Source organism: Vigna umbellata, chromosome 3 (genome assembly GCF_029865625.1).
Source record: "Vigna umbellata cultivar VRB3 chromosome 3, Vumbellata_1.0, whole genome shotgun sequence".
NCBI classification, from domain to species: Eukaryota; Viridiplantae; Streptophyta; class Magnoliopsida; order Fabales; family Fabaceae; genus Vigna; species Vigna umbellata.
Genome location: NC_142167.1, coordinates 51,754,632 through 51,779,117, shown reverse-complemented (window position 1 = coordinate 51,779,117; position 24,486 = coordinate 51,754,632). Strand labels below are relative to the sequence as shown.

At 30.5% G+C, this 24,486-nt stretch overlaps 2 protein-coding genes across 7 annotated transcripts; one reads left to right on the top strand and one right to left on the bottom strand.

Annotated features, from left to right (window-relative positions):
• The first annotated feature begins 7,888 nt into the window (after positions 1 to 7,888).
• Positions 7,889 to 9,607, top strand: LOC124826372 (eukaryotic translation initiation factor 5A). The gene is made up of 5 exons (XM_047299191.2): positions 7,889 to 8,047; positions 8,332 to 8,454; positions 8,554 to 8,610; positions 8,991 to 9,065; positions 9,261 to 9,607. The coding sequence occupies exons 1-5, from the start codon at positions 7,925 to 7,927 to the stop codon at positions 9,360 to 9,362; spliced, it is 480 nt and encodes a 159-aa protein (XP_047155147.1). The 5' UTR covers positions 7,889 to 7,924; the 3' UTR covers positions 9,363 to 9,607.
• Positions 9,608 to 12,375: 2,768 nt separating this feature from the next.
• Positions 12,376 to 18,314, bottom strand: LOC124826369 (Amino acid kinase family protein). Of its 6 annotated transcripts, none has more exons than XM_088111040.1 (12): positions 18,124 to 18,313; positions 17,605 to 17,829; positions 16,835 to 16,932; positions 15,890 to 15,932; positions 14,733 to 14,794; positions 14,548 to 14,604; positions 13,781 to 13,816; positions 13,623 to 13,700; positions 13,306 to 13,408; positions 13,164 to 13,217; positions 12,828 to 12,881; positions 12,376 to 12,750 (listed from the first exon to the last, which is right to left on the bottom strand). In XM_088111040.1, the coding sequence occupies exons 1-11, from the start codon at positions 18,209 to 18,211 to the stop codon at positions 12,844 to 12,846; spliced, it is 882 nt and encodes a 293-aa protein (XP_087967166.1). In that variant the 5' UTR covers positions 18,212 to 18,313; the 3' UTR covers positions 12,376 to 12,750; positions 12,828 to 12,843. The 6 variants fall into 6 exon arrangements, with proteins under 6 accessions (XP_087967166.1, XP_087967168.1, XP_087967165.1 ...); XM_088111042.1 differs by having other exon boundaries at positions 13,306 to 13,372; positions 18,124 to 18,307; XM_088111039.1 differs by having other exon boundaries at positions 12,485 to 12,750; positions 12,828 to 12,931; positions 18,124 to 18,306.
• Positions 18,315 to 24,486: the final 6,172 nt, after the last annotated feature.

Genomic DNA, 24,486 nt, shown 5'->3' with positions numbered 1-24,486 from the left:
TATAAAATTGTAATAGTTAAGTATTTTTGTTAAATGGTTAGAAACATCATTAAAGTCTTCTAATATGGTGATGCTGATTTAGATGATTTTATTACGTGAAAAATTTAATTTATGAATTGTAATTCCCCATCCAAATTAGGATTCTGATGCATTGGGAGGTTCATCTTCTTCATCACCGTAGAACCTTGCACTGTTGGGACCACCACGACTCTACCATGTTTGTTTCAATCATCACCGTAGAACCTTGCGCATTCATCAACTTCATCACACACAATAGTGCCACCGTGACGAAACCCTAATCGCAAAAGTCGCGAGTTCCACCACTACACCATGATCACGCCTCCATGAAGACCTTAAAACCAGAAAACTCAGATTGCAAAAAGCCCTAAATTTCAACCAAAACGCAAACTAGAGAAGCACCACCACAGAAGTTTTCAAGTCTCTTACCCTTCTTTCTTCCCCTCATTTGTCACTCACGGGAAATTTTAAAAAAAGGAAAATCGAAGAAAAAGAGTGAGAATAACATAAATGAACAACTCACGTCCGTCTCTTTGTCCTCTTGTTGTCTCTCAATGTAAGCACAACTTTTCTTCAGTGTCATTGTTCACTCAATGCAGGTTCGTTCACACCCAAAGCCTACGTGATTCGTTATTGGGACAAAGAGATCCACAACTTCCCAAGCCTATGTTTCTTTTGTCCAAGGCTTCATCGCTGAGTGTGGCGGAGTCGGCGACGTTTGTGAAACTCGTAGCTTAGAACGCGCTTGACCAACTACTACCGGAATTTTGTGCCTCCGCGAAGCTTCTCTACTTTCTAGAGGTGGGGTCGAGCTTTGAGAGCACGACAAGGACACAAACTTCGTCGTGTACAAAGACAAGAACTTCACAAACTACGAAACGGATTGACCCTCTACAACCCTAATTTGGGTAGGAATTACAAGTTAAAATTTTATTTCCACTTAATAAAATCATCCAGATCAGCATATCAACATTGTAAGATAAAAAAAATCTCAATACGTGCACAAGATTTAAAACATATAATTCTTATTGTGATAAATAACACATTTTTGTTTGTTTAGTAAACTAAAAGAGAGAGTTTAACTCTTATAAACATTCAAAGATGCCATCTCTCTCTAGTGAGAAAACCTTATGATTTGTTGATCACATCAAAGACCATATTTAATTTATTTGGGAGTTCTTGTTTTTAAAAAAATTATATTATCATGGATTGTGCAAGAGTGATTATATTCCAAAACAATATTTGAGTTTAACTAAAAGTGACTTAGTTGTTGAAAGAATATTCAATGGGTTAACATGAATTGACCACATTTCGAAATAATACTTATATGAGTTAATTAGAAGTCATTATGAGCCAAAATAATACTTGTTCTGTATCTTACAATATAGTATACATTCTAGAATTTAATCAATTGATTGAGAACTGGTATAATGCATGCTATTATATCTACACTAATATAAGAAGGAGAATTTCAAACTAAGTTTTTAAAAGTATTTAACATATTGTCTACGTAGTTAACATTATCCTTTGACTGCATAACCAATCAAACAATATATGTGAAAAGCTGCAAAAAGTTTTTAAAACAAAATTAACCTTTTTTTATTCTATTTTGCCTATTTTTCACAAGTTAGTTGTGATTCAATAATATACAAATTATAGTTTTAATAATAGATAAATATTTAAGATTGATGTTTTAATATTGGTTCATCTATTAACAAATAGTATGTCCAATTTTTTATCAAGTTTAACTAAGTAAACTAAGGCTACAAATATAAACCAAGTACTCTTTGAATCTCAATCATTTCTGGTTAAAATTGAGTATTATTTTAATCACAATCACTCTTAGCTAAAATTAAGTATTGCTGAGCACTTAGTCATTTTTTACTATGAATGAGTATTGTTTGAAACATAAACACTATTAACTAAGATTGCATACTTTTTGGAATATAGCTACTCTTAGTTAAGAATGAGTATTATTTTAAACACCTTAACTCCTTGCTAAGATTGTGTATTATTTAAAACATAGTTACTCCGGACTAAACAACTATTTCAAATAAAGTGATTTAAAATATCACATGTTCTGCTCACCAATAGAAGGATGACATCCTAAGACTAATACAAATGAATGTCACTCTTTTAGATAGTTGAAGGACACAAATGATTATGTAATGGCATGTTAGGTTTTACACACTTATGGTTTCAATTTCTATATGCAGATCACAAGTTTATAAGACTGATCATCGTTTTCTAACATTTCTTCTTCAAAGATATCTTATATATAGAGAGATTTTTGAAAGAATAGATACAAATCATTTTCTTATCGCTCTAAATATAAGAGATTGTCTTCTTATTCATATTGTGTTTGTCAACATTCATGCATAGAAACGTATTAAATGCTCTCCATGTAACATTAATTGCATATACTTTTTTAAGCAAAAACTTGATACTTACCACTTACTAGGCTTACTGTAAGGGCCTGAAAAATATAGGGCTTTTGGGCCTTATGTTGGGGCAGCCAGGCCCGTAAAACTAAGGACACCATGACCTTAGAAGGGACTTTTCCCAATCTGAGTTCATTAGCCAACTTTTCCTTCTCTCTCTAACCTCTGTTCTTTTTCTTCTTACTCTGCCTTCTCTCTACCCATTCACAAATTACAACCGTTGCATTGTCAAATAGGTGGTATTCTTTTCTTCACGGAGTTGAGAGCTTCCCATCCATCCGATTAGTTTCCGTTTGGGACGGGTAAGTCAGTTTCTCCATCTCTCTTGAACCTAGGGCATGCAACTTTACTGGTTGCATACAGCTGTTAGTCTTCCTCTTTTAATTGTCTGCCTATTATAGCTCTAAGAGTTGTTTCTGTCTCCACTTTAGTGGATTGTAGGGTCTTACTGTGTGCTGGCTGTGTAAGGCACTGTTGGGGTTTTGCTACTATTATGAGTAGTACTGTGCTTATAACCACCAAGATAAGGGGAGCTAATTATTTTCCTAAAATTCTTTCTTGGAACTGCTTTGTAAATGAATGCATGTTGACTGCTGAACTGATGGGTGTTGGATTGTATTTTATGATTTTAAGCATGTTGGATGTTATGACCTGAGATGTGTGGTTGATGAGACTGTAGTGGTTTGTTTGGGAATCATTTTGGATGAATGAAAAAGGCGATAAATTGAACCTGTAGGAAGGGGATGGAGCGAGATTTCTGGTTAAGTGATAATTTGGTAAACAGTTTAACAGTCAGGCAGAAGTTTAGGTTAGTTCAAGGGAAGTGAGGTGTTGAATTTAGGCATTTGGGGTCTAGAGCACAATGGGACAGTTTGGGCAACTTGGATGGATTAAATGTAACTTGTTAAGTACATAAGGAAGGTCTAAAACATGTTAAAAACAGTAGAATGAATCTTAGGCCATTAGGTTGTTGATTTAGATGTTCTAGAGAGTGAAGTGAGTTTGGATCACTTGAAAAAGCATTAGAGGAAAGTCAGGAACCGCTTAAACAGGCTTAACTGGGACATAATAACGATCTAGAGGACTTAGAAAATGGGAAAGAGGACGAGAATTGGTTTAGAGGGTGCAAGGGGGCATAATTTGCAGAATTGGGCGTTCTGCAGACTATGCAGAGTCGCTAGGCGAGTTGTCTCACATAACGAGACCCTGTAGAGAGTGTTCACTGTCTGAGTCATTCGCTGTGCGAGCTGGTGCGCTGTGCGAATGACCAGAGGGTGTTGCTCTCTGTTTGTGGATTCGCTTGGTGAATCCTGTCGCTATGCGACTGGTGGTGGTATAGAACCACTGCCCATTTAATTTGAAAGGTGAGTGGGGTGCATAGCGAGAGTTTTAGGGGGGTTGGTCTCTGTCTGGGTTCTCGCATAGCGACCTGGGTGTGCTATGCGAGGGACCCAAAGTCTGACACTTATTCAGACTTAATTCGCAAGGCGAGCTGGGAGGGTGCGCTATGCGAATAGCGCCAGTTTCGTTTTGCAAGGGTGGTGCGTTGTTCGAAACGTTCGGGGTTTTATTTTCTATTTTCTTTTTTTATATTGTTTCACTTAGAGTTGAATGTTGTATGGTTTGTGAAGTATGTGTTGGAGAAAATTATATCGTATGATGGGATTCAAACTTGTTGTATACTGTTAAAGTGAAAGTGTGTGTGATTCAATGGTATGATTGGTGATTCAAAGTATGTGGCTTTAAAAGTATGGTTGATGGACGTAATTCCATGATCTTCAAGGAGAAGATCCATGACGGTGCCCTTAGTTGTTTAGAATGAAAGTAGGAGCTCAGTCTTGGGGATCATCCTGAAACTCCAATGGTCTTTCTTCTCACGTAGAGAGGATTGAACCATGTGGTGAGGAGTAGTAGGAGGTCTCAGTCTTGGGGGCTTCCAGTATGCCTCAAGACCCGGAACAGGCTAACCTCGTGAGTGTGGTAGGGTGGGGGAGCCCAAGTTTCATAAGCCACCACGACTGCAAGACCCGCCATAGCTCGACTATCATTTTAAAGTCTGAACGAGTCAAGTTTAGTATTCAACATGTTAGGATGCGTGTTTTCCTTGCTTGATTGAAGTTAACTCTTGCATGCATATTGTCATATTGTATGCTTTTTATATAATTAGCTGACCCTTGCTTGTTGTGTTCGTGCTATGTTTGGGTATGTTTCCTCTTGCAATGATCATCCACTTGGATAGGAGCAGATGGCAAGGAGGTGCCCCTGGAGCAAGCATTGGAGGAAGATGACGTTGAATCCTAGTACCATTAGGATCTCCTTACTTTAACTTTTTGCATTTTAAAAACTGTAATATGTTGAACCCATGGTATGTGGGCAGACTTGAGTACATTTGCTTCGCTTCTTAGTATTTTAAGGATGACTGTAATCCTAATATTCGAATATATATTTCCAACTGCTTTCTATTATTATAACCTGGGGACGTCCTTATTATATATACACGTCATATATTTTGGGGATGTCACACTTACATTAAATAAATTTTATCCAAATTGAAATAAAAGACATAACCATAGAATGTTGATGATCTAGAGAGAGTTTACGTATAGTCTTTCTAAAAGATATATTTATGTTCAATAACATTAAAATATTCTTCAATATATCTTTGATTTGTGAGATTTTCTTTTAAAATATATTAGAATAAAAATACTTTAAACACAACATAAACATTTACAATATTTGAATTGTAATATAATATACTTAAGATATCTTTATCGTTCATGGAAACATAAACATAGTAAAAGAATACTCTAAAAGATTAACTAATCCTTAAAACATTTATTAAGATTGGTATATTATTTTTTAGGCTTAATACCTATTTTGCCTCTCGATTCGTAACGTTTGTTTAAATGGTCCTACATTTTTTAACAAAATTGTCCCTTATTGTGTAAAAACGGTTCAAGTTAGTCCTTTTTGCTGACGAGGTGTAGCTGTCCCCTAGACAAAACTAAATGAGTTGTGCTTTTTTTTTATTGCGTGACATGATGAGGTCAATTGAGATGTAAATTTTACAAATAAAAGTTAATGACATGGAAATTTGGGGTTGAAGAATATGGTGAAATTGGTCTTTAAATTGATATTTTTCCTATTTTCTCCTTCTGCCTCTTCAATTATTTCCCCCTCCCCTTTCCACAGAAAGAATTTGTTGAAGATCTCCATCTAAAACTCTGACAACCACCATCAACGTCTTCGATCCAAGAAGAGAAACAAAAAAAAAAAATACCAAAACCTAAATTCGCAGTCATCCTCCTCCAAGCGAAAATCTAGAATCCTAATTCAAACCTTAATCTCAAATTGCAATACGAAACAAACACAGAAAAATCAAGAACGCAAAAATAGGAACCTTAAAAATCCAATTCAATAACCTGCAAACCACAAATCCTAAATTTGAAAATTGAGAAAGCAAGAACAGAAAATCTCAAATTGTAAGATCATGAACACCAAAATCCAAAACGCGAGATCAACCAAAGAAAAGAAAATTCCCAAACAAAGAAAATAACCCAAAAACACGAAATCAACCGTAATTCAAAACCCTAATATGAAATTCCTAAATTTGCAAGATCTAAAACACAATGAAGAAATGTGGCCTCATTTGACCTCACGTCATTAAGTTTTATTTTTAAAATTGACATCTCATTTGACCTCATGTCATTAATTTTTATTTTTAAAATTGACATCTCATTTGACCTTAAGGGACAATGCAATGAAGAGGTGCATTTAGTTTTGGCCTGGACAACTACACTCTTAAAGTTTTTATCACCAAAAATGACTTACTTGAATCGTTTTTACATAATAAGATAATTTTAAACTTTTTTTTAAAAAATAAGATCACTTTGAACCACCCATGACCAAAATAAATATCAAACCTATTTTTTTTATCAAATTCTTATTAAACAATTTATAAATATTTAATTTCACAGAGGAGATATATCATATAATTAAGTCATATTAATTAAAAATATAATTAAGTCATAATATATAAGAAATATTTTTTCTTATTTCTCACTCTCTTAATTTGAATAACTATTTTCTATTATATATTTTTTTACTTTTCACTTACCAACTCTTTAATTCTTTAATTGAAATAAAGTGCCATCAAAACAATATGAGTTTCTATCTTTTGTTTTCTTTTTCCCACTTTCCAGCGTTTTAGTCTTATTCTTTTTAGTGGTATCGTGATATCATTATTTTTCTCTTTTCAGATTCTATATGGAAAAAAAAAAAGTAGATATCATACATTTTTTTAATGATTGCTTTGAAAATGAACATACTTAAATGCAAATTTGGCTGTTCAGAACCAATTCTTCACTTATCAGACAAAAATATTGTAAAATGTTGAAAACTAAAAGGAAAAAGAAAAAAAGAACCTTGATGATTAATGGGTCCCATATAGTCACACGTGGCCACTCCTAGTTGTGGCGTTGAATGAACGCAAATCCAACCCAGCACTGCATGAAGACTTTTCTAAAGGGATAAACCACTCCAAAAAAAGTTCTATATTATATAATTTTTAGATTAATATAGCTTTTGGGAAAGAAAAACAAAATATACAAAACTGTTCATGCTTCAATATGGAAAATTTTTATTCTTATTTATTATATGAATAAAATTTTCACTGTAATTTTTCAATATTTTCTTTTTTATATTTTTTCTTCATATATCATAATTCATTTGTTTTAAATAAAATATTATATATACATATTTAAAACATTTTTTATATGATTTTTATATAACTATATTACAGATTTTGCGCACCTTAAAATACTGCTTAGATAAGAGTTTTAACAATACATAGCAACAACACACTTATGTATAAAAAATAACTTTAAAAATATAAAAGAAGACTTCGTATCAAATATTTTACTAATTCCATTCAGTTTTTACAACAGAAGATACCAGTCATTACTATTTTTTCAAAAACTAAAATTCAACTATTTAAATTAGTTATGGTATAATTTATATAATTTAAATAATTAAAAAAATATTTTAATATTTTAAATGAAAAAAGAAACATTTATAATTGGAAAAAAAATTATGCTGTCAATATTATAATAAACAAAGAAAATTATTTTATTGGTTAAACTAAATTATTTAATTAAAATTACAGAAAATAATTAGAAATTTATAATATTACTAAAAAATAAAATTGTACCATAAAAATTAACATTAAATATGGTTACAAAAATTTTCACTTATATTTCTGTTTAATTAATTCTACCACATTATACAAGATAAAGTCGAAGTTTCGTGGTGGGTTCAATATTACCTCAAAAAGGTTTAATAGTTATCATCAACTAAAAAACGTGAAAAAATAAAATAAAAAAAATTGTTACTTCTTTTCAAGGGTGCCTCTATAAGAAGAAGAGCAGAGGCTTCATACATTAAGATGCTTGTGAGGAGCCACAACCATGTCGGACGAGGAACACCACTTTGAGTCAAAGGCTGATGCTGGAGCATCAAAGACATATCCCCAACAAGCTGGAACTATCCGCAAAAATGGATACATTGTAATCAAGAACAGGCCATGCAAGGTTCATTTTTTCCTCCTTTAATGTTTTTGGAAAAAATTATGGTGCCCTTTTAAGTTTTTCACTTTTGATCGGGCTTGCACTGAATTTTGTCGAAAGGTTTCTTTTTGTTAAGTGGATCGAGACAATTGACGTGATTAATCAGACCCCACTTGGTTTTTTTTATGAAATTGATTTCATGTGGAACTTTATCTCTCTCTGTGGCTTTTCCTCTTTTTAGGGATTTTGTTTGTGGGAAACCTAGGTTAAAGTTTGGTTTTTTATTGACGATTGTGTTGGCTGAACAGGTTGTGGAAGTTTCAACTTCCAAAACTGGCAAGCATGGACACGCAAAGTGTCACTTTGTTGGAATTGACATCTTCACAGGCAAAAAGCTTGAGGATATTGTGCCATCTTCCCATAACTGTGATGTATACATGAGTGTCTTTTGGATTTGGGTTTTACTTATTTAATTAGGTCACTAATATGCTTATCATGGTATGATTTATGTGTTTTTGTGGTTATAATAGGTTCCTCATGTCAATCGCACTGACTACCAGCTAATTGATATATCAGAGGATGGATTTGTAAGATTTTAATTACACTTTTATCTGTTAATCCTTCCCCTTTTCTATTGATACCTCCCAAAGTGATTTTTGATGTGATGTAAATAAAGTTGTTTTGGTAGGTTAAATGATTATTTGATTTTCTATGATTGCATGTTTGAATTATTTTATTTCATGATCAATTTTCTTAGAAAGTGCTGAATCAGACCCAGTGATTAAAGTAAATGATTAATGGTTGATGCATGTGTAGGGAATAAACTATATATGTTTGAAATTTCATCTTTATCATATAGATGTGTGTGTTTTCTGTTTCATTTTTCACATTCTTTTCTGATATGGTGTGATTAATCTAGTTTGACAATTGGTTAATGATGTTTGTTACCTTTCATTGAATATGTTAGGTAAGTCTGCTGACTGACAGTGGTGGTACTAAGGATGACCTTAGGCTTCCAACCGATGAAAGTCTGCTTACGCAGGTTATTGTTTGATACCTATTCTGCTTTTTATGTTGAAATTTGCACAAAATTGTTAAATTATGGTTATGAAGAATGAACATTTGATGATGGCATTATTTGTGCAATTAAACAAAGGGAAGAAACTGGCATGATCTTGATCATCTGAACTTTCATAATTTGCTCCTTCTTATATTGATTTTAATCTGTATCATGCAGATCAAGGATGGATTTGCTGAGGGCAAAGATCTGGTTGTGTCTGTTATGTCTGCAATGGGAGAGGAGCAGATTTGTGCACTTAAGGACATTGGTCCCAAGTAATAGTTCCATGTCAGGCTAATGGTGGAAAGCTGAAGTCGTAACTGAGATGATATAGTACTTATTTCTCTTTTTTTCTTTTATGTGGGTTTGTATGCTAAATCAGCCAAAAAATTGTGCCATTCTTATAAGATGTGGCCAAAATTGGATGGCTTTATTTGGGAGTCCTTGATCTTTATTTTTATTGTGTTGGATATAGAACCATAAACTGTTAAATGTTATGTTTGGATGCTATTTGCAAGTTTTCAGACCCTTTTTTGATAAAAATTTTCTTCACTATGGTGTTTCTTAATTGCATTGTGAAATATACCCTTTGGTTAGGGATAAAAAAGATGCAATCCCTGGATTCTGTACTGTATTGTTTTTTTTTTCTGGAATTCTGTATCAATTCCTTCGGGAGACAGAAGGTAAAACATGACCTCAAATTCTTGTTAGATTGTATTCACTTGTAAAGAATTTGTTTGGATGAAATTTTATAGAAAAGATAAATGTAAGAAGCTTCTGTGTAAATAATCTTGAAGAAGTAAACATAAGAGAGATCTTACAAATTGGACAATCTTTATAAATTAACTTCTATTTATTTATCTTATTTTCTTCTTCTATCTGGAAAAGATTATCATAAGGGATCTCTTTAATACTGACGAAGAGAAGGCAAAACATTGCCTCAATTTCATTAGAATTCAAGGAAGGTATGACATAGTTTTCTTCTTGTAAACTCCACATAGAGCCATTCTTTTACCTCTATTTTCATCAACAAACAAATAAAACAGTAGCGTTGCAGTTCATAGTTTAAAATGTAAACATTCCTCAACAGTTTTATGCAGAAGAGGAGATAGTAAATTACACAAATCCACTTTATAACATATTCATAAAATGACTGTAAGAGGTCAAATAGGAAAAGGAGAAAGCAATACTCAGTTTGTTCTATTTTAGGTAGCATTGCACTTCACCCTTTGCTACTCTGCTACTTTAGGATGTGTTTGAGAAAAACTATTTAGGAGGAGCAAACTATACAAACATAGTAACATTGTAACAGCTACATGTTTGTCAAATCTTATATTATACTAAACTTCATGGTAAACATAAATAAAAGGACGAGGCATAAAATAACAGACATGTCTGGGAGAAGTTTGAATATTGAGATCTCAGAAGTGGCTAGAGTCTGATAAAAAGGAAGAATATAACTGCCGTGGAACATATTAAGATGAAAAATCTGATATTTGCATAAAATGAAATGACCCTTCGTTCTTAACAGCATCAGTTGAGTTTAAACAAAAAAAATTAAAGAAATTGTATTTCAGTAAAAAAAAAGGTGTTTTAAAAGAGAAATATATTAAATTTTCACATGAACAAATTAAACTAGAATAAATAGTCAATTTTATCTCCAAGTATTATCAAGTAATCTGTTGGATAATTTCTAAAGTAATAGAATTCTATACCGGCTTATAATGTTAGTCTCCAGTATTACAGTTAGAATTAGAGTTTAACTTAATAAGCCATGCTAATTTCTAATGCAAAGGAAACTTCTGATTACTCAAAATAGGTTTTAAGTTTGATTCTCTTAGTAAAGTTAAAGAACCAATTCAAAATATATTTCAATATAAATGTATTATTAAAACAATAACCCATAAATTAATTTATTCATTCTTTTAATTCATATCTTATTTGTGACTATGATATTGATAGAAATTATTATTAAAAAATAATTAATACAATCAATACTTTGTTTTTGTTTTTGTATTTTTTTCAATCCCAAATATGAATTTTCATCCAATTGTTCATCTCTATTAGTGACAATCAGTTTTGACATTTTATAATCCTTATAGCTTGCAACACAGGAAAAATCCTATTTCAGCTTTTTCCATCCAATTTGGATCTTTTAACTATTGCAACAAGAACATAGAAAATTGATCTAAAAATCTTCAATTTTTTGTACTGGCATCACTCTTTTCCAACATTTAATTGATGTTTCTCTTGAATAACTCACTTGGGTTGTCTATTTAAGAGATATAACGTTGTAAACAGCTTCAATCCAAAGATTATTTTTAGGTATCTTTAGCAATTAAACATCTCACCATTTTTTAATTATCTTAATTTTTCCTTCAGAAACTTCATATGTTCTAGCGCATAGTTAACTGTTAATTGACAATTAGTACTCATATTCATAGAACATATTGAATTTATTTGAGGTATATTCATTTTCATTGTTTGATCTTTATTTTAATCTTGTAGCCATGTTTAGTCTCCACATAGCTCCAAGCTTTGTAAGACATTAAAAGTTTGAGTTTTGCTTATTAAAAGATACATCATGTCATTTTGGTAAAATCATCAACAAAAAAGTGAAATATCTTAAAGAAAAAAATACTCTCATAAGGCCACACAAATAATTATGAACAAGTTCTAATTTATTTCTGGTTTGTGTGACATCTAAACAAGAGAAAGAAAACAATAAATAATGCAAATTCACTTTTTGTTGACCATGAGCGTGGTCTTTGTATAAAATTTTTTTAACCTAGGAAGTTGAAATTCCAAGATTTCAGTGTCATTGATGTTCCAGCCGCTTCATTATCAAATCTAAGTCCAACAATGATTTTTTTATTCATATTATGTAAATCTAAATTTGGGGAAAATGATGCTTGCAACATCTCCACTCAACTTTCTTATTGGTTACTTTGTAATTAGGTTATCAAGAATCGTGTACTGTTGTTTTTTCTAATGAATTCCATGTTCTTTTGTATGGGAAGATAATATGCCAGTTCCTTCAATAGAGACATGAGGCACGGATGAAAGCATCAAGTTTCAACTAAATCTTATACTTGCGCTTCTGGATGTTTAGAGATCCTTTTTTTTCATTCACTGCACTCTTTAGGCAATAAGGATTATATTTCCACCATGAATATGTTAATTTGTTTCAATGTATTTGGGAATGAAGTGTTGCAACTCATACAAGGGAAGCACTTAAAAACATTGATGTAGCCAGACACAACTTGCATAAGCAACATAAGCTACTCAACAATTTTACAGAAACACTGTATTTCCTTGAAAATTTGGTTTATAATCAAGTCTACTGACATCAACTAATTCATGTAGCTAATCTTGACAGCACATAATGGAAGAGTTTAGGATAAAATGAAAAGTTTCAAATGATTATCAGTAATTCATTCATTCAGCATTTGACACATGATTTGGAAGTTGTATTATTTAGATATACAACTCATATTCATGACGCGGCCAAAAGTTACAACTTCATGTTGTTGATGGTTGAGAACTATGCAAAAGATTTTGTCAGGCAGATTTATCTCAAGGACCGAACAACAGTCCCAAGCCAGTCATCAGGGATGCTGCTTCTCAGATCTCCATTTAAGGCCCTTAGTGAGTGGCTTGTAGCTGCCTGAAAATGCAGCCAAAGGTTTCAACATTAGTAGTTCTGACATAAAACACAAACAGATCAAATGTAACAAACATTACCTTAACAATGTAGACATCAATTCCGTGTTTTGCTATCATTGCAGCTTCTGATATCTTTGTTTTCATCCCACCAGTTGTATCATGAGCAGCAACTGTCAGTTCAACTATAGAGAACACATGCCACGAAAATGCATTCTATATATTTCAGTTCAATTTAAGCCCTCAGAAGAAATAACCAGAAAGAAAGGAGGAATAACTAAGTCATTGTGAATGCTAAAATTCTTCTTGGAACAATTACTGGACTAATAATTTCAGAAATTTCCCCACTGCAAAATTTGTCAGACCAAAGAATAGAAGAGAAAGAAAAATGAATATTGATTTGCCAAGTTTGCTCACTTGAGTTCTGCAATTTCGGTTTTACAACTGACCAGCTTCCATCGTCAGCAACAGCTGTCACAACAGTTGAAAATTCTTTTATAATACCCAATCATGAAGATATTAGACCATATTCAAGATCATATACGCAACAAATGCTTACCAATCTCCTTTAAGAGTATTGCATCAGGTTCTGTTGGAGGGCGATCATATACCCCATACACATCTGTCTGAGTCATATTTAATGGAAAACATTCATGCAATGTCTTCAAAAATATAATATATATATATATATATATATATATATATATATTATACAACCCTTTGTGATAGCTAAACTGCTCTCATCATTTGGAGATATGAATGGAACTCTATAACATACACTAACTAGAAAACTATTTGGTATGGTATGTTCAGAAAGAGCTTATATCTGTTGAAATTAAAGAATAAAAATTGTTGCAAATGATATATAAAGGATACCAGAAAAACAACATATTTAGGTTTTGAGTACGCTGCCAGATGACTTATGATAACATCTCCACTCAAAATAGTGCATCCCTGAAAACAACCTAACTTAAAATGCCATCTCCATTGATAGTGAATAAGGAACAATGAAACTGAATACACTTGGTCTGTACCTGAATCTCATCAAGCACTGCATCTCCGTGCAGAACCTAGAGATATATACTGAGGTCAATGTTATTCAAAGGGAAAAAATTGAAGAAAAACAATTACAAGATTTAGAACCCTCAAAGTAAGATTCAAAAGAAAAAAGATAGCAGTAAAACTTTATGTTCAGATTTTAAAATTTTACATATAAAGAACTACTTTTTTTCTATTTCATTAAATGCTGTATATAACAATTCATTTGCTTTTGGCATTGCATAAAGAATAATATAGTACTCAAGAAAAGAGTCCGTTGTTGGGAACTATGAACCATTTTGGATTAGCTTCTAGCTTATGGGAGCAATTCAACTGAGACAAGTAATTCATTTCTGACATACAAAATAACTCCTGGAAGTTCATTGTGCTTATGAAAAAGATAAGGAAGTTTTCGAAAAAAGTCCATAAGTTGATTTTAATTTATGCAAAAATGTTTGATTTATTTTATCTTCTGTAAGTGCTTTCTAAGAAAATTATCCAAACTGAATCTATATTTTCGGATGGAACTACCCATTCCCCAACAAGCAATGTATCAACTGGTATAAAATATAGTAGGGCTCCACAGATCCGACATTATAATCTTACAGTTACTTTCACATTTTAAGTACTACCAATGATTTTTCTAAAAGATATTTAGAAACAACAAAAGAACATCTATATGTGACAATGAGGAAAGGTTAGAAGGGTAGAAAAATGTTTAAAAGCTTTAAATCAGTGAAATAAATTTAACATTCGCTCTTACAGGTGTAAAACCAGAATCAATTGCCTTAGCCACTGAAGATAAATCAGCTGAAGATATCTGCACATGTGGAAAACGAAGATAGATCATTAACATATATTATTATCTGAAAATGAAGACAAACAAGTTTACAATTTATTATGTTGATGAGTATGATCTGGAAAATATTCAGTTAAAAATTTACTAACATGTCTCTCACTGGTTAACCATCCACATGAGAAAGGTGACATTCCAATTGAAGGAATTCCCTCTGCACAGAGAAACAAATATCTTTTAGAATGAATTTCATTACTTTACAAAGAACATAAAGCCAATAAAGGGGATGAAACAGAATAACTGATAGCAGCGGGGTATTAAGATTGGGTAATAATTATTGTTGGAGATTCCACATTGACTACAAATATGATCAAATTAATAATATATAGATGAATGCAAACCTCTAAGTAAATTTTGTGATGTTAAATTGTGCTTAAAATCCACTTTCATTTTTTAAGATGAGTTAAGCTTAATTTCCATTTTCTTAAGATCAGATCAACATTCATCCAAGTCAAGTTTGTTAAGCCAATCATGTCATCCACTATTATGTTTCTCCCCTAGTCCCATGCTTGAGATGTCCAGTCCTGAGTTTGAGGGGATGTGCTGAAGATTCCATATCGACTAGAGATATGATCAAATTATAATATATAAGTAAATACAAACCTCACTTTATTAAGTGAGTTTGTGATGTTGAGTTAGGTTTAAATTTTATTTTCTCAAGAATTACCAATGCTCATGGCATACACAACTTTTCAATTACAAATAGGAACCTCACTCAATAGATGAAATAGTATATGCACCTCCAGTTATAGTGGAAGCGCATATCAGTGGGTTATCAGTGTTGTAATAATTGTAAAGCCAAAAAAGTGCTCACAGAGATGCAAAATTTCATATTGACTTTTAGTGCAGAAGTTTAACTCTGTTCACCTTGCAGATTTTGTAAAAGCATAGATTAACATTTACTGGAGAGTCTATGCTTTCTGCATTCCATTAAGTTGGAGGCAAGGAGAGTATCAAGCAGCCCAAAATAATAAAGCCAGGAAGATGTCACATTAGTAAAATCAGAATAGCAACCAAACATGAACAGAAGACTGGAGAAGATAGACAACAACCATGTGAGCCAAATCCCAATATGACTGAAAACTTGAAATTTACATCATGTTGCCATGATAACATTGAGTACATTACAGATGATAAACTACATTATGAATCTAAAGGCATATAGGTTTGACACAAAAGATAAATGCCTAATGCTCTGATATAAGAAGAATGTGTGGTCATATATACATAACAATAATTGCAAAACTACCTCTGGCTAGTGCTCTGACAATTTCCAGATTAAGAGTGGTTACCTGAAATTAAAAGTAAACAGAATGATAAGAACAGAGACAATTCTCATTCTGAAATTAATTTGTATATAAACAGTTTATTAATATTGAAAAAAGATGTTCTCATAATAACTAAGGATTATGAAAAATTCAGACCAAACATATATAAGGAAAATTAAAAATAAAAACAATTAAATTATCAAAACACTCTAGTGATACCACATGGCCAATTTCTTCTAATATATAAAATATGGCGCTGATGGAGACCCAAACTTTCTTTCTTACATTGCGGTATGCCAGACTGCACCAACCAATCATCCCTTCAGTGATATCTTACTTGATTAATCTCCTCTATTCATAAGAAATATATCTACTGCTTACAATCTAAACTTTGATAATTATGGTAGACCCTAAAAATATATTCATCATAAACCATATTCTAGATGATGTCAGACATCATGCCACCAGTCAAATTCTCCCTTTTTAAATTAAAGACTGTCATCTCCACATGTTACATTCAGAATGCTTCTTTCTCAGGATTGGTAAATTTTGAGGGCCAGAGCTTCAATTTTTAACAAAATGTTCTATGGTTTTTGCAGCAGTAGTACAATTCTACAATTTTGACATCTGTCGTAATATTAATGGCAAATCACTTCATAAACCATTATGGTTACAAATTAGAACTTATAAGATCCCCCAAAAATAACTAGAAAGAGCTTATCATCTACATTTAGACCAAATTTGGAAGCAAAGAATTTCGAGTTTTCACTGTCAAATATAGGACTAAGTTTTTTATTATCAACTTGGATCTAGACAAGAAGTTATTTAGCAGGTGCTAGGTACATTGATATAACAGTGTAAATGTCATACTTGTCTTGACAACCTCAACAATTACAACTGCAGATATCTTGCCATCAATTACTTACAGATATTCGGGTAGCAACAAAGCCTCCTTTGACAAGAGGTTTATTCAACTGCCCCTTGTGGACACCAGATTTGCTAGCTTGGAAGTGCCCAAAAGAACCTGAGATAATCACCGGTTTGAGGACAAAATATTGTTAATTCAGGGAGCTCCATCCATCCAGCGCAACAGATAATACTAAATCTCTATAACAGTTTTAACTTGAATAGTTTATAAAAACTAATAGATTACAGACATCAAATTGGTCTTCCATTTATAAATACATCAAATTGATACACAAGATATGTGTGCCAATTTTGCATTAATATGTCCTTTAATGCCATATTTTCTTTCACTTTTCCATTAAATGGATCCTTAAAATAACATCAAATTGGTCCATGAAGAACAAATCTTTTGACGTAAACTATCATTAGAGGATTAATTTGGTGTCATTCATAGTTGGAAGACCGATGTAATAATGTTAGTATGTGCGACATCAAAATATTAAAAAAAAAAAACTAATTTTCCTAACATTTCTAGTGTTTAATTTTCATGCACTATCAATATAAAATTCTTATGCCATCAACCAATTGAAAATCATCCCCAAGTATGACTTTTAAAGCAGTTAATATAAAAATCAACAAACTTAGTTTTATATGATTACATGAGGGTGTAAAATGCCTTTATATTGTCAGTGTATTCACTATTCTAATTGAATTCTTATTTTTCTTACTATTACTAGAAAAAAAAAGTTTACTTCAAAACGAAGAGAAAAAGAAAAGGAACTCAAGGAACCTGCTCCATGAACCACAATGAAAGGGCTACATTCCATAGCAGAATGATCTCCAAATTCTTCCGGATTGCAACAGATTTCTGACCCTCCAGGTCTCTTGCTCCAATCCATCCCGGGAGGCTTCTCAGAAGATGCAATCATAGCTTGCCTCAGCTGTTCTGAAACCTTCTGAAGAACCTCCTCATTTATCATCTCCAATTCATCTTTGCAAGTAACCGCAGCTCCTCCTGAATACCCAACCAAAAGCATTTCACTTTGTTCACTGATTGAAAACCCTCAAAGTGAAGCACTCCATGTACAACACTAGAGGGTCTCATCCAAATTTTTTAAGAACAGAACAAACAGTCTTCAAGGGTCTGTCTGTTTGGTCAATAAGAGACACCCCAGATGCTTATATGCAAAAAAAATAAACACTTTGACATGGAAGAGGGCAGCAGCATTGTAAAACAACAATCTTTGGAAAGAAAATATGCAAATAATACAAAAGGAGTTCAGAAACAAAAGCCCGGAGAGTGTGATACCGAGTTTGACTATGCAACGGATTGATGGAGTGAAAGGAGAAAGGGGTGAGGAAGTGAGTGTTTGGCTCTGATTCTTGTTCTTCTCCATTCCCCTTCTCCGATTCTCCACACGCCTACTTCACCGATCAAAGATGTTTAATGTCGTCGAATCTGTCCACAAGTTAACTATCTTTTCATGGTTTAACTTCAATTTTAGTTTTTTACTTTTATTTTTTTAATTTTCAAAGTTAAATAAATGGTTAATGCTGGGTTGATGTATCTCCTGCAACTAGGTAGAGTATCAAGAATAGATTTTTAAAAGATGATTAGATCTCTTCACAAGCTATATGTTTGGAGAATTATTATTATTATTATTATTATTGGCAAATGTTTGGAGAAAATGTTAGTAGCTAAATATCAGTTTATTTTTCTTTTAAAGTGTCATTTTTCTGCTAAACTAAAATATATTATATTTCTTTCAACCATTTGATATAAATAATAAATAATAAACATGTCAATTAATTAAGTTTTAAGTATTTTATAAATTTTTTTATTTTTAATTAAGTTTTGAATATATTTTTTCTACTTAAAATTTGTATGTTTTTTTAATTATATTTTTATCTATTTAATTTTTTTAGCAGAGTGATATAATTATTATTTTATTTATTTATTTTCACATATTAAAAAAATGTGAAATATTTTTTTTTCTTAATCGGATGAAGTGATTATTTGTTTTTAAGAAATTTAAATTTTCATAGATGAGTTTTATTATTCTAACCATAAACACATGTGTATATATTAAAATCATTTATAATAAGGTTTTGTTTTGTGAATGAGTATTATGACTTTAATTGAAAACGTGTTTATGTTAAAGTCATTCATATAGTTTTACATCTATGGTAAATCATACAGTTTTACATATTTTAACAGGTGGATATACTTAATTAATAAAATAAATTAAACAATGAAACTGAATTAAAAAATCAGTTTAGTATTCAATACATAAAAAAAAAGTTTCATAAACACTCAATTATTTAATTTTTTGTTATTTAAAAATTTATACTAATATTTTCTAACATAATTTATTTGGATTACATTTTTCAAATAATTTTATTTAGAATTTATAAATATGTTCTAAATTTTGAGAAATTGAAATGGATAAAAGAAATTATAGTTTTGTCATTAAAAAGTATTTTTGTGTGATAGAAAGATATTTTATCTTTTATTTCTTAAAGTATATTTAATATCTATATTTTTCTAAAATATTAATCCGATGGAGTAAATATAACTATATGAAATGAAACAAAAATTTCAAACCAAACTTATACTTGAGATGAAATGAACAAGATGATCGGTAAATAGCAATTATTGTTTAACTAATTTTTTTTTAATAATTTTAACGAAAAGCATAATTGTTCATTTTAACGAGAAAGGGCTCAATTAGTTGAAATGGGCTTTAGTGGCCCAACTTGCTATCTTCACGAGAAAACGAAAAACAAAAAAGGGATTGTAGTACTTACATATACTTATAAAGTTGTGCAACATTGCTTTTTTTAAAAAAAAAATCCAAATAAAAAAATTACTTATTAAATTTGGTTCAAGTTTGATAAAAAAAAAAGAGTCAAACATTTTCATATAAAAAAATTTGTAGCTTATATACTTTTAAAATATGAAATTTAAAAATTAAACAAAAATCACAAATCTTTGATAAAATAATGTATTAAATTTACTGTAAAAGATATTCCTTAAATTTCAACAAAGAAGATTGAAAAAAAAATTAACACTTGTTTGTTAAAATTTATTTTTTTACGAAACTAAAATGCTTTCAAAATTCTAAAGAAATTATGATTAGTTTAATTGAATTGAGTTTCAAAAAATTATCAGAAAACAATGATTTAATAAAATCATATCAAAATTAATTTTACATTTTTTCACTTTAAGTTAAATTGAAAAGTATCTAGGATAAGGAATGATTATTCAAATCTTAAGTATTTTAGTGCTAGATAAAACATTTTTGAACGATACAGAAAAAGAATAAAAAACAATCGGCATGATGATAATTGAAATGTTGAATATATCGAATTGTGGTTCACTTGCACGAGATTAGTTCCACCTAAGTATAAGTTTTATGATATTAATAACTTTAATAATAACAATAATAATAATAATAATAATAATAATAATAATAAAATATATAATAATTATTATTATCAGTGTGGTGTATATTATAAACTTTTAAGCCTTTCTGAGTGAAACTAAATATACAAAAATATATATTTCGCTGCTTTTCAAAATAAATTATTCGACATAATAAAAAGTTAAAAGTAGGCTGAAGAAGCTATGATTGAAAGAGGAGTCTAAATATTAAGAGCATATTATAGAAGAAATGAAAGAATGTGAAGGTGTAATTGATGGATAATGATGTGTAATGTAATGTCACACCGTTATGGGACAACCTTGTCTCAAATGTCCCTTTTGGCCCAAAAACACAAAAAGCATTACCATCAATGTATAGACCCATGTCACTATGCTCAGTTTCACATTTTATTAATGCAATTGTTCAAGTATAACTCTCATTCAATCACACACCAAAACTTATTTCAAATATAATAGTAATTTCATCAAGATATATTTTCTCTGTAATTTCACCATTGTTTCCCATTATTCAATCCCATCAAATTCATTTTATTGGTTTGCTTAAATTTATTTTCAAAAAAAATATTTGAAACAGACTAATCACAAATGCGTTGTCAAAAAATTTTCAAATTTTCTTTTTAAAAGAACTTTTCTCTAACCAATAATATATCTCACGTTTCATCCCTCCAATATCATCTAAAATCCTAAAAGTTCACAGATTTAGCATTCGGCTCATTTTAAATGAAAACAACTCTTAAAACAAACAAAACATGTAATTTTATAATTCTAAATACAACTCATCATTTATTTTAACAATTTCAAAAGAAATTTCACAAAGTTTAATTAGTTTCCACTCGTCTTAATAACAATCTCAAAATAAGTAAACGAAACTCACAAACCTTATGAATCACGAAAGCTCGAACTTAATCTACGAACAACGTAAAACTCAACTAATCGAACCATCAATTAGCAAAAAGCAAAATAAAAGGCTCTAAAAACACATACAAAGCCAAAAATAGTTTGGTGATTAAAATAGAACAAAATTTTCAAATTATCTAAATAATGAAGATTTTTTTGGATTAGATTTGATGAGTCTTTCGCAATAAATGCAATCTAACTTTTAATTACAAAAAAAATAGAATATGAATTGACCTTTGATTACGGAAAGAATAGAATATGAATGAGAAATTGGATAAGGAAGATGGAAATTATGACAGGAAATGCGTGTTGGAAAAAAGAAAAAAAAATAGTCTTTTTAACTTAAAAGGATTGGTTGGATTTTAATTTTTAAAGAATGGTTTTAAAAAAAAAACAAAAGAGGTTTTGCATGTGAAAATATATTGAAATTTATGATATCATTTATGGTACCTAACCTAATTAAATTTAAGTGGTTCTTATGTATACAAATTTATTAAATAAAAAGTATAGATGTAATTTCACTAAAATTTATTATTTGTTTATTTTTGCATTTTAAATACTTACATATGCAAAAAGAAATTGCGTGTGAATAGTTATTTACTTTTAAAATAAAATTTTATCATTTTCACCAAAAAATACTCTAAGTTATGGTAGAAATCTATTTCTTTTTAAATATAAAGGTTAGCAGAGTAAATTTTGCTTTCTCTTTCAACAAATACACGATAATACTGGTGCAATTTAGAATTTAGAGATCGAATGAATTATTAAAACAAATGAAAAGATGAAGTTGATGACAACATGATTATAAAAGAAAAAAAAAATCTTTCATATTAAAATTATCTGAATACTTTTTGAGACCCTTTTCAACCAAAAAGTGTTATCTCATAAAAATCCCATGTTTTGCTCAATTATTTGAGCATTTTGCTTTATCAATGTGGAGAGTCCCATTATGTGAATTTGGGACCATTTGTGCAAACATTTCCGTATGAAGCTATTGGCAACATTCAAATTCTAAAGCATAAAAGTTTTTTTTTTCTTTATTATTTTTATAAATATACAATGTTTAGTGTGTTTTTAATTTTTGAGCCTTTCTTAATGAACTTTCAAAATATATAATTTGTAACCCTTCTCCACTCCTCTTCCCCCACCTATTTTTTCTTTCTCCTTCTCTTTCTTTCTCAAATATTTTCTTTCTCTTTTATTTTGTTTTCTTTTTTCATATCTTATCTTTTTCATTATTTGCTTACACTTCATATCAATTAAAAAACTAAGAATCAAATTTAATCAATCAAATTTTCAAATAGAATATGTTCTCGTTTACTCTTGTGTTTTTAATTTATTTTGATTAATTATTTTGCTTGAGTGAGAACGAATTATAGACCATGAATTCTATTTATGTTTTTTTTATGGAACCTTAGGATAATGTGATTACCATATCTTGAGTTTTATTTAGGATTGTGTTATTTGAATTTCTTTTTAGTGTTTGAGATAAGATTTGTATAATTGAATGAATGAAATGTGTTATATGTTATCACTTTTGCGTTAGAAAATTACTACGTTTGAGATAAATTAGTTCAAGTTGTCATTATTTGAAGTAAAATATTCAATGTTAGTTATGAGCTTGATTCAAAAAGAAAATTAAGTAATGAGTTTTAATGACCAAAGTTGAATTGAAATGAATAATTTATTATTGAGAAAATTATAGATTATATTGATCATTTTGAACGGTTTGAAAGCTATATTTGGTGAAGTGAATTTGAATAAAACATTTAAAAATTAATTTGTTCTATTGCATAAGTTTAATTTTCTGATATTTATGTTCAAGTGAATGATTTACGCTTAAGCAAATATAGAACAAAGATTCATACCTTACTCTCTTACTTATTTTTTATCCAATGAAAACTCTTTGCTTAAATTCAACTTGTTTTTAGTCCTACTTTTTCTGATGGGAAAATATTATTGTAAATAAATCCTTGTTAAGGTCAGATTTTCCTCAAGCGAATAAATTTTCACTCAAGCTAAAAATTTTTATTTTTTTAATTTCTCTTCTTTCTTTTGTAAAGATCTAGAAAATTGTGTTTTAGAAGTGGTAGTATGTTTAAAATAATGAGACTCAATTATTTTAACATTAAAATGCATAATTATAAATATAAATTTTATAAACGAGTTTTATTACTTTAAAGCATTTCATCTCTCTAGAAACCACTTTTCTAGAGCTCTCCCACTTCCTCTAAGCCTTCTTACTCTCTATTTGTCTGTTTGAAGATTGGAGATCGTTGGAGTGATTCTTGTGGCGAGCTCTTACCTTCTATCCTATCAGTTTCTTCATTTGTGTAAAATTTGATATTATGCTCTTTTCCTTTTTGTCAAATTTGTCTTGCCTTGCATGCAACCTTTTTATTGGTTGCATGTGAGGTTTTAATCTTCTATATGAGTATCTGCTTATCAATTATCATAATGGTATGATCTGATCGTTTTTGTGATGTTTCTTTGTGTATATAGAGCATCCTACGAGTTTGGAGGCGTATTTACGGTCTTAGAATTATCTTGAGTTGTTTTGTCAAGTGAGGAATCTAAAGATTTTATGTTTATATTTTGATTGGTTTAAGTTTGAATTGATACTTCGATGAGTTGTGTTGATATTTAGTTCCTGTTGAATCTGTGAAATGTTGTTGTGTATCTAAATTAAGGCATGAATAAATTCTATGGACTGATAATGGTTAAGATTTTACCCTCATGAAATTTGATTTGGGTAACCTGATACTGGTTGAGCTAAGAATCATGATTGTAAAATCTTAAGGTGTTTATAATTGTAAACTATCTAAAGGAATGTTAAATTACACAAATCAAACTCAAAAGGGAAATTTTTGGTGCACAGATATGGCAATGGGAACCAGTGATAATGTTGAGCGTTGTTGAGGCAATAACTTCTCTGAGTTGGTTTTCGTTGGGCAAAGAATTTTCTCGCTAGGCAAAACTAAAGTCAGAGAGTTCATTGACTTTGTGCCATTGAACGCTGATCATGACTGTTGGATGAAGTACCTGAAAAACACTAGAAGGGGAGTTGAATAATGTTATTGGAAGACTTTTTCACAACTAGTATGATATAGCACCTTCGTTGAGATAGAATGATTTTACGTAGATAGTTTAAATGCTCGAATTTGAAATAGATTTAATCATTGAGTTCTTTTCAAGTGTTATTCAGTAGTTATGAGATATTCGTTGCAATGTTTGGATAAAACTTCCTTTTTAATAAATATCGTTTAGTGTAGGAAGCTTATATATTAGAAATAAAAGTGCAACGACAGGTTTTGTAAGAGAAGCGTTGAG

Excerpts from the sequence above, each read along its gene's own strand:
- LOC124826372 (XM_047299191.2), top strand. The coding sequence starts at position 7,925 with ATGTCGGACGAGGAACACCACTTTGAGTCAAAGGCTGATGCTGGAGCA. Across the intron at positions 8,048-8,331 it reads TCAAGAACAGGCCATGCAAG|GTTGTGGAAGTTTCAACTTC; the intron begins GTTCATTTTTTC and ends TTGGCTGAACAG. Across the intron at positions 8,455-8,553 it reads CATCTTCCCATAACTGTGAT|GTTCCTCATGTCAATCGCAC; the intron begins GTATACATGAGT and ends TGGTTATAATAG.
- LOC124826369 (XM_088111039.1), bottom strand. The coding sequence starts at position 18,211 with ATGGAGAAGAACAAGAATCAGAGCCAAACACTCACTTCCTCACCCCTT. Across the intron at positions 13,701-13,780 it reads CAGTGCTTGATGAGATTCAG|GGATGCACTATTTTGAGTGG; the intron begins GTACAGACCAAG and ends GGTTGTTTTCAG. Across the intron at positions 12,932-13,163 it reads ACCGAAATTGCAGAACTCAA|TTGAACTGACAGTTGCTGCT; the intron begins GTGAGCAAACTT and ends TGTTCTCTATAG.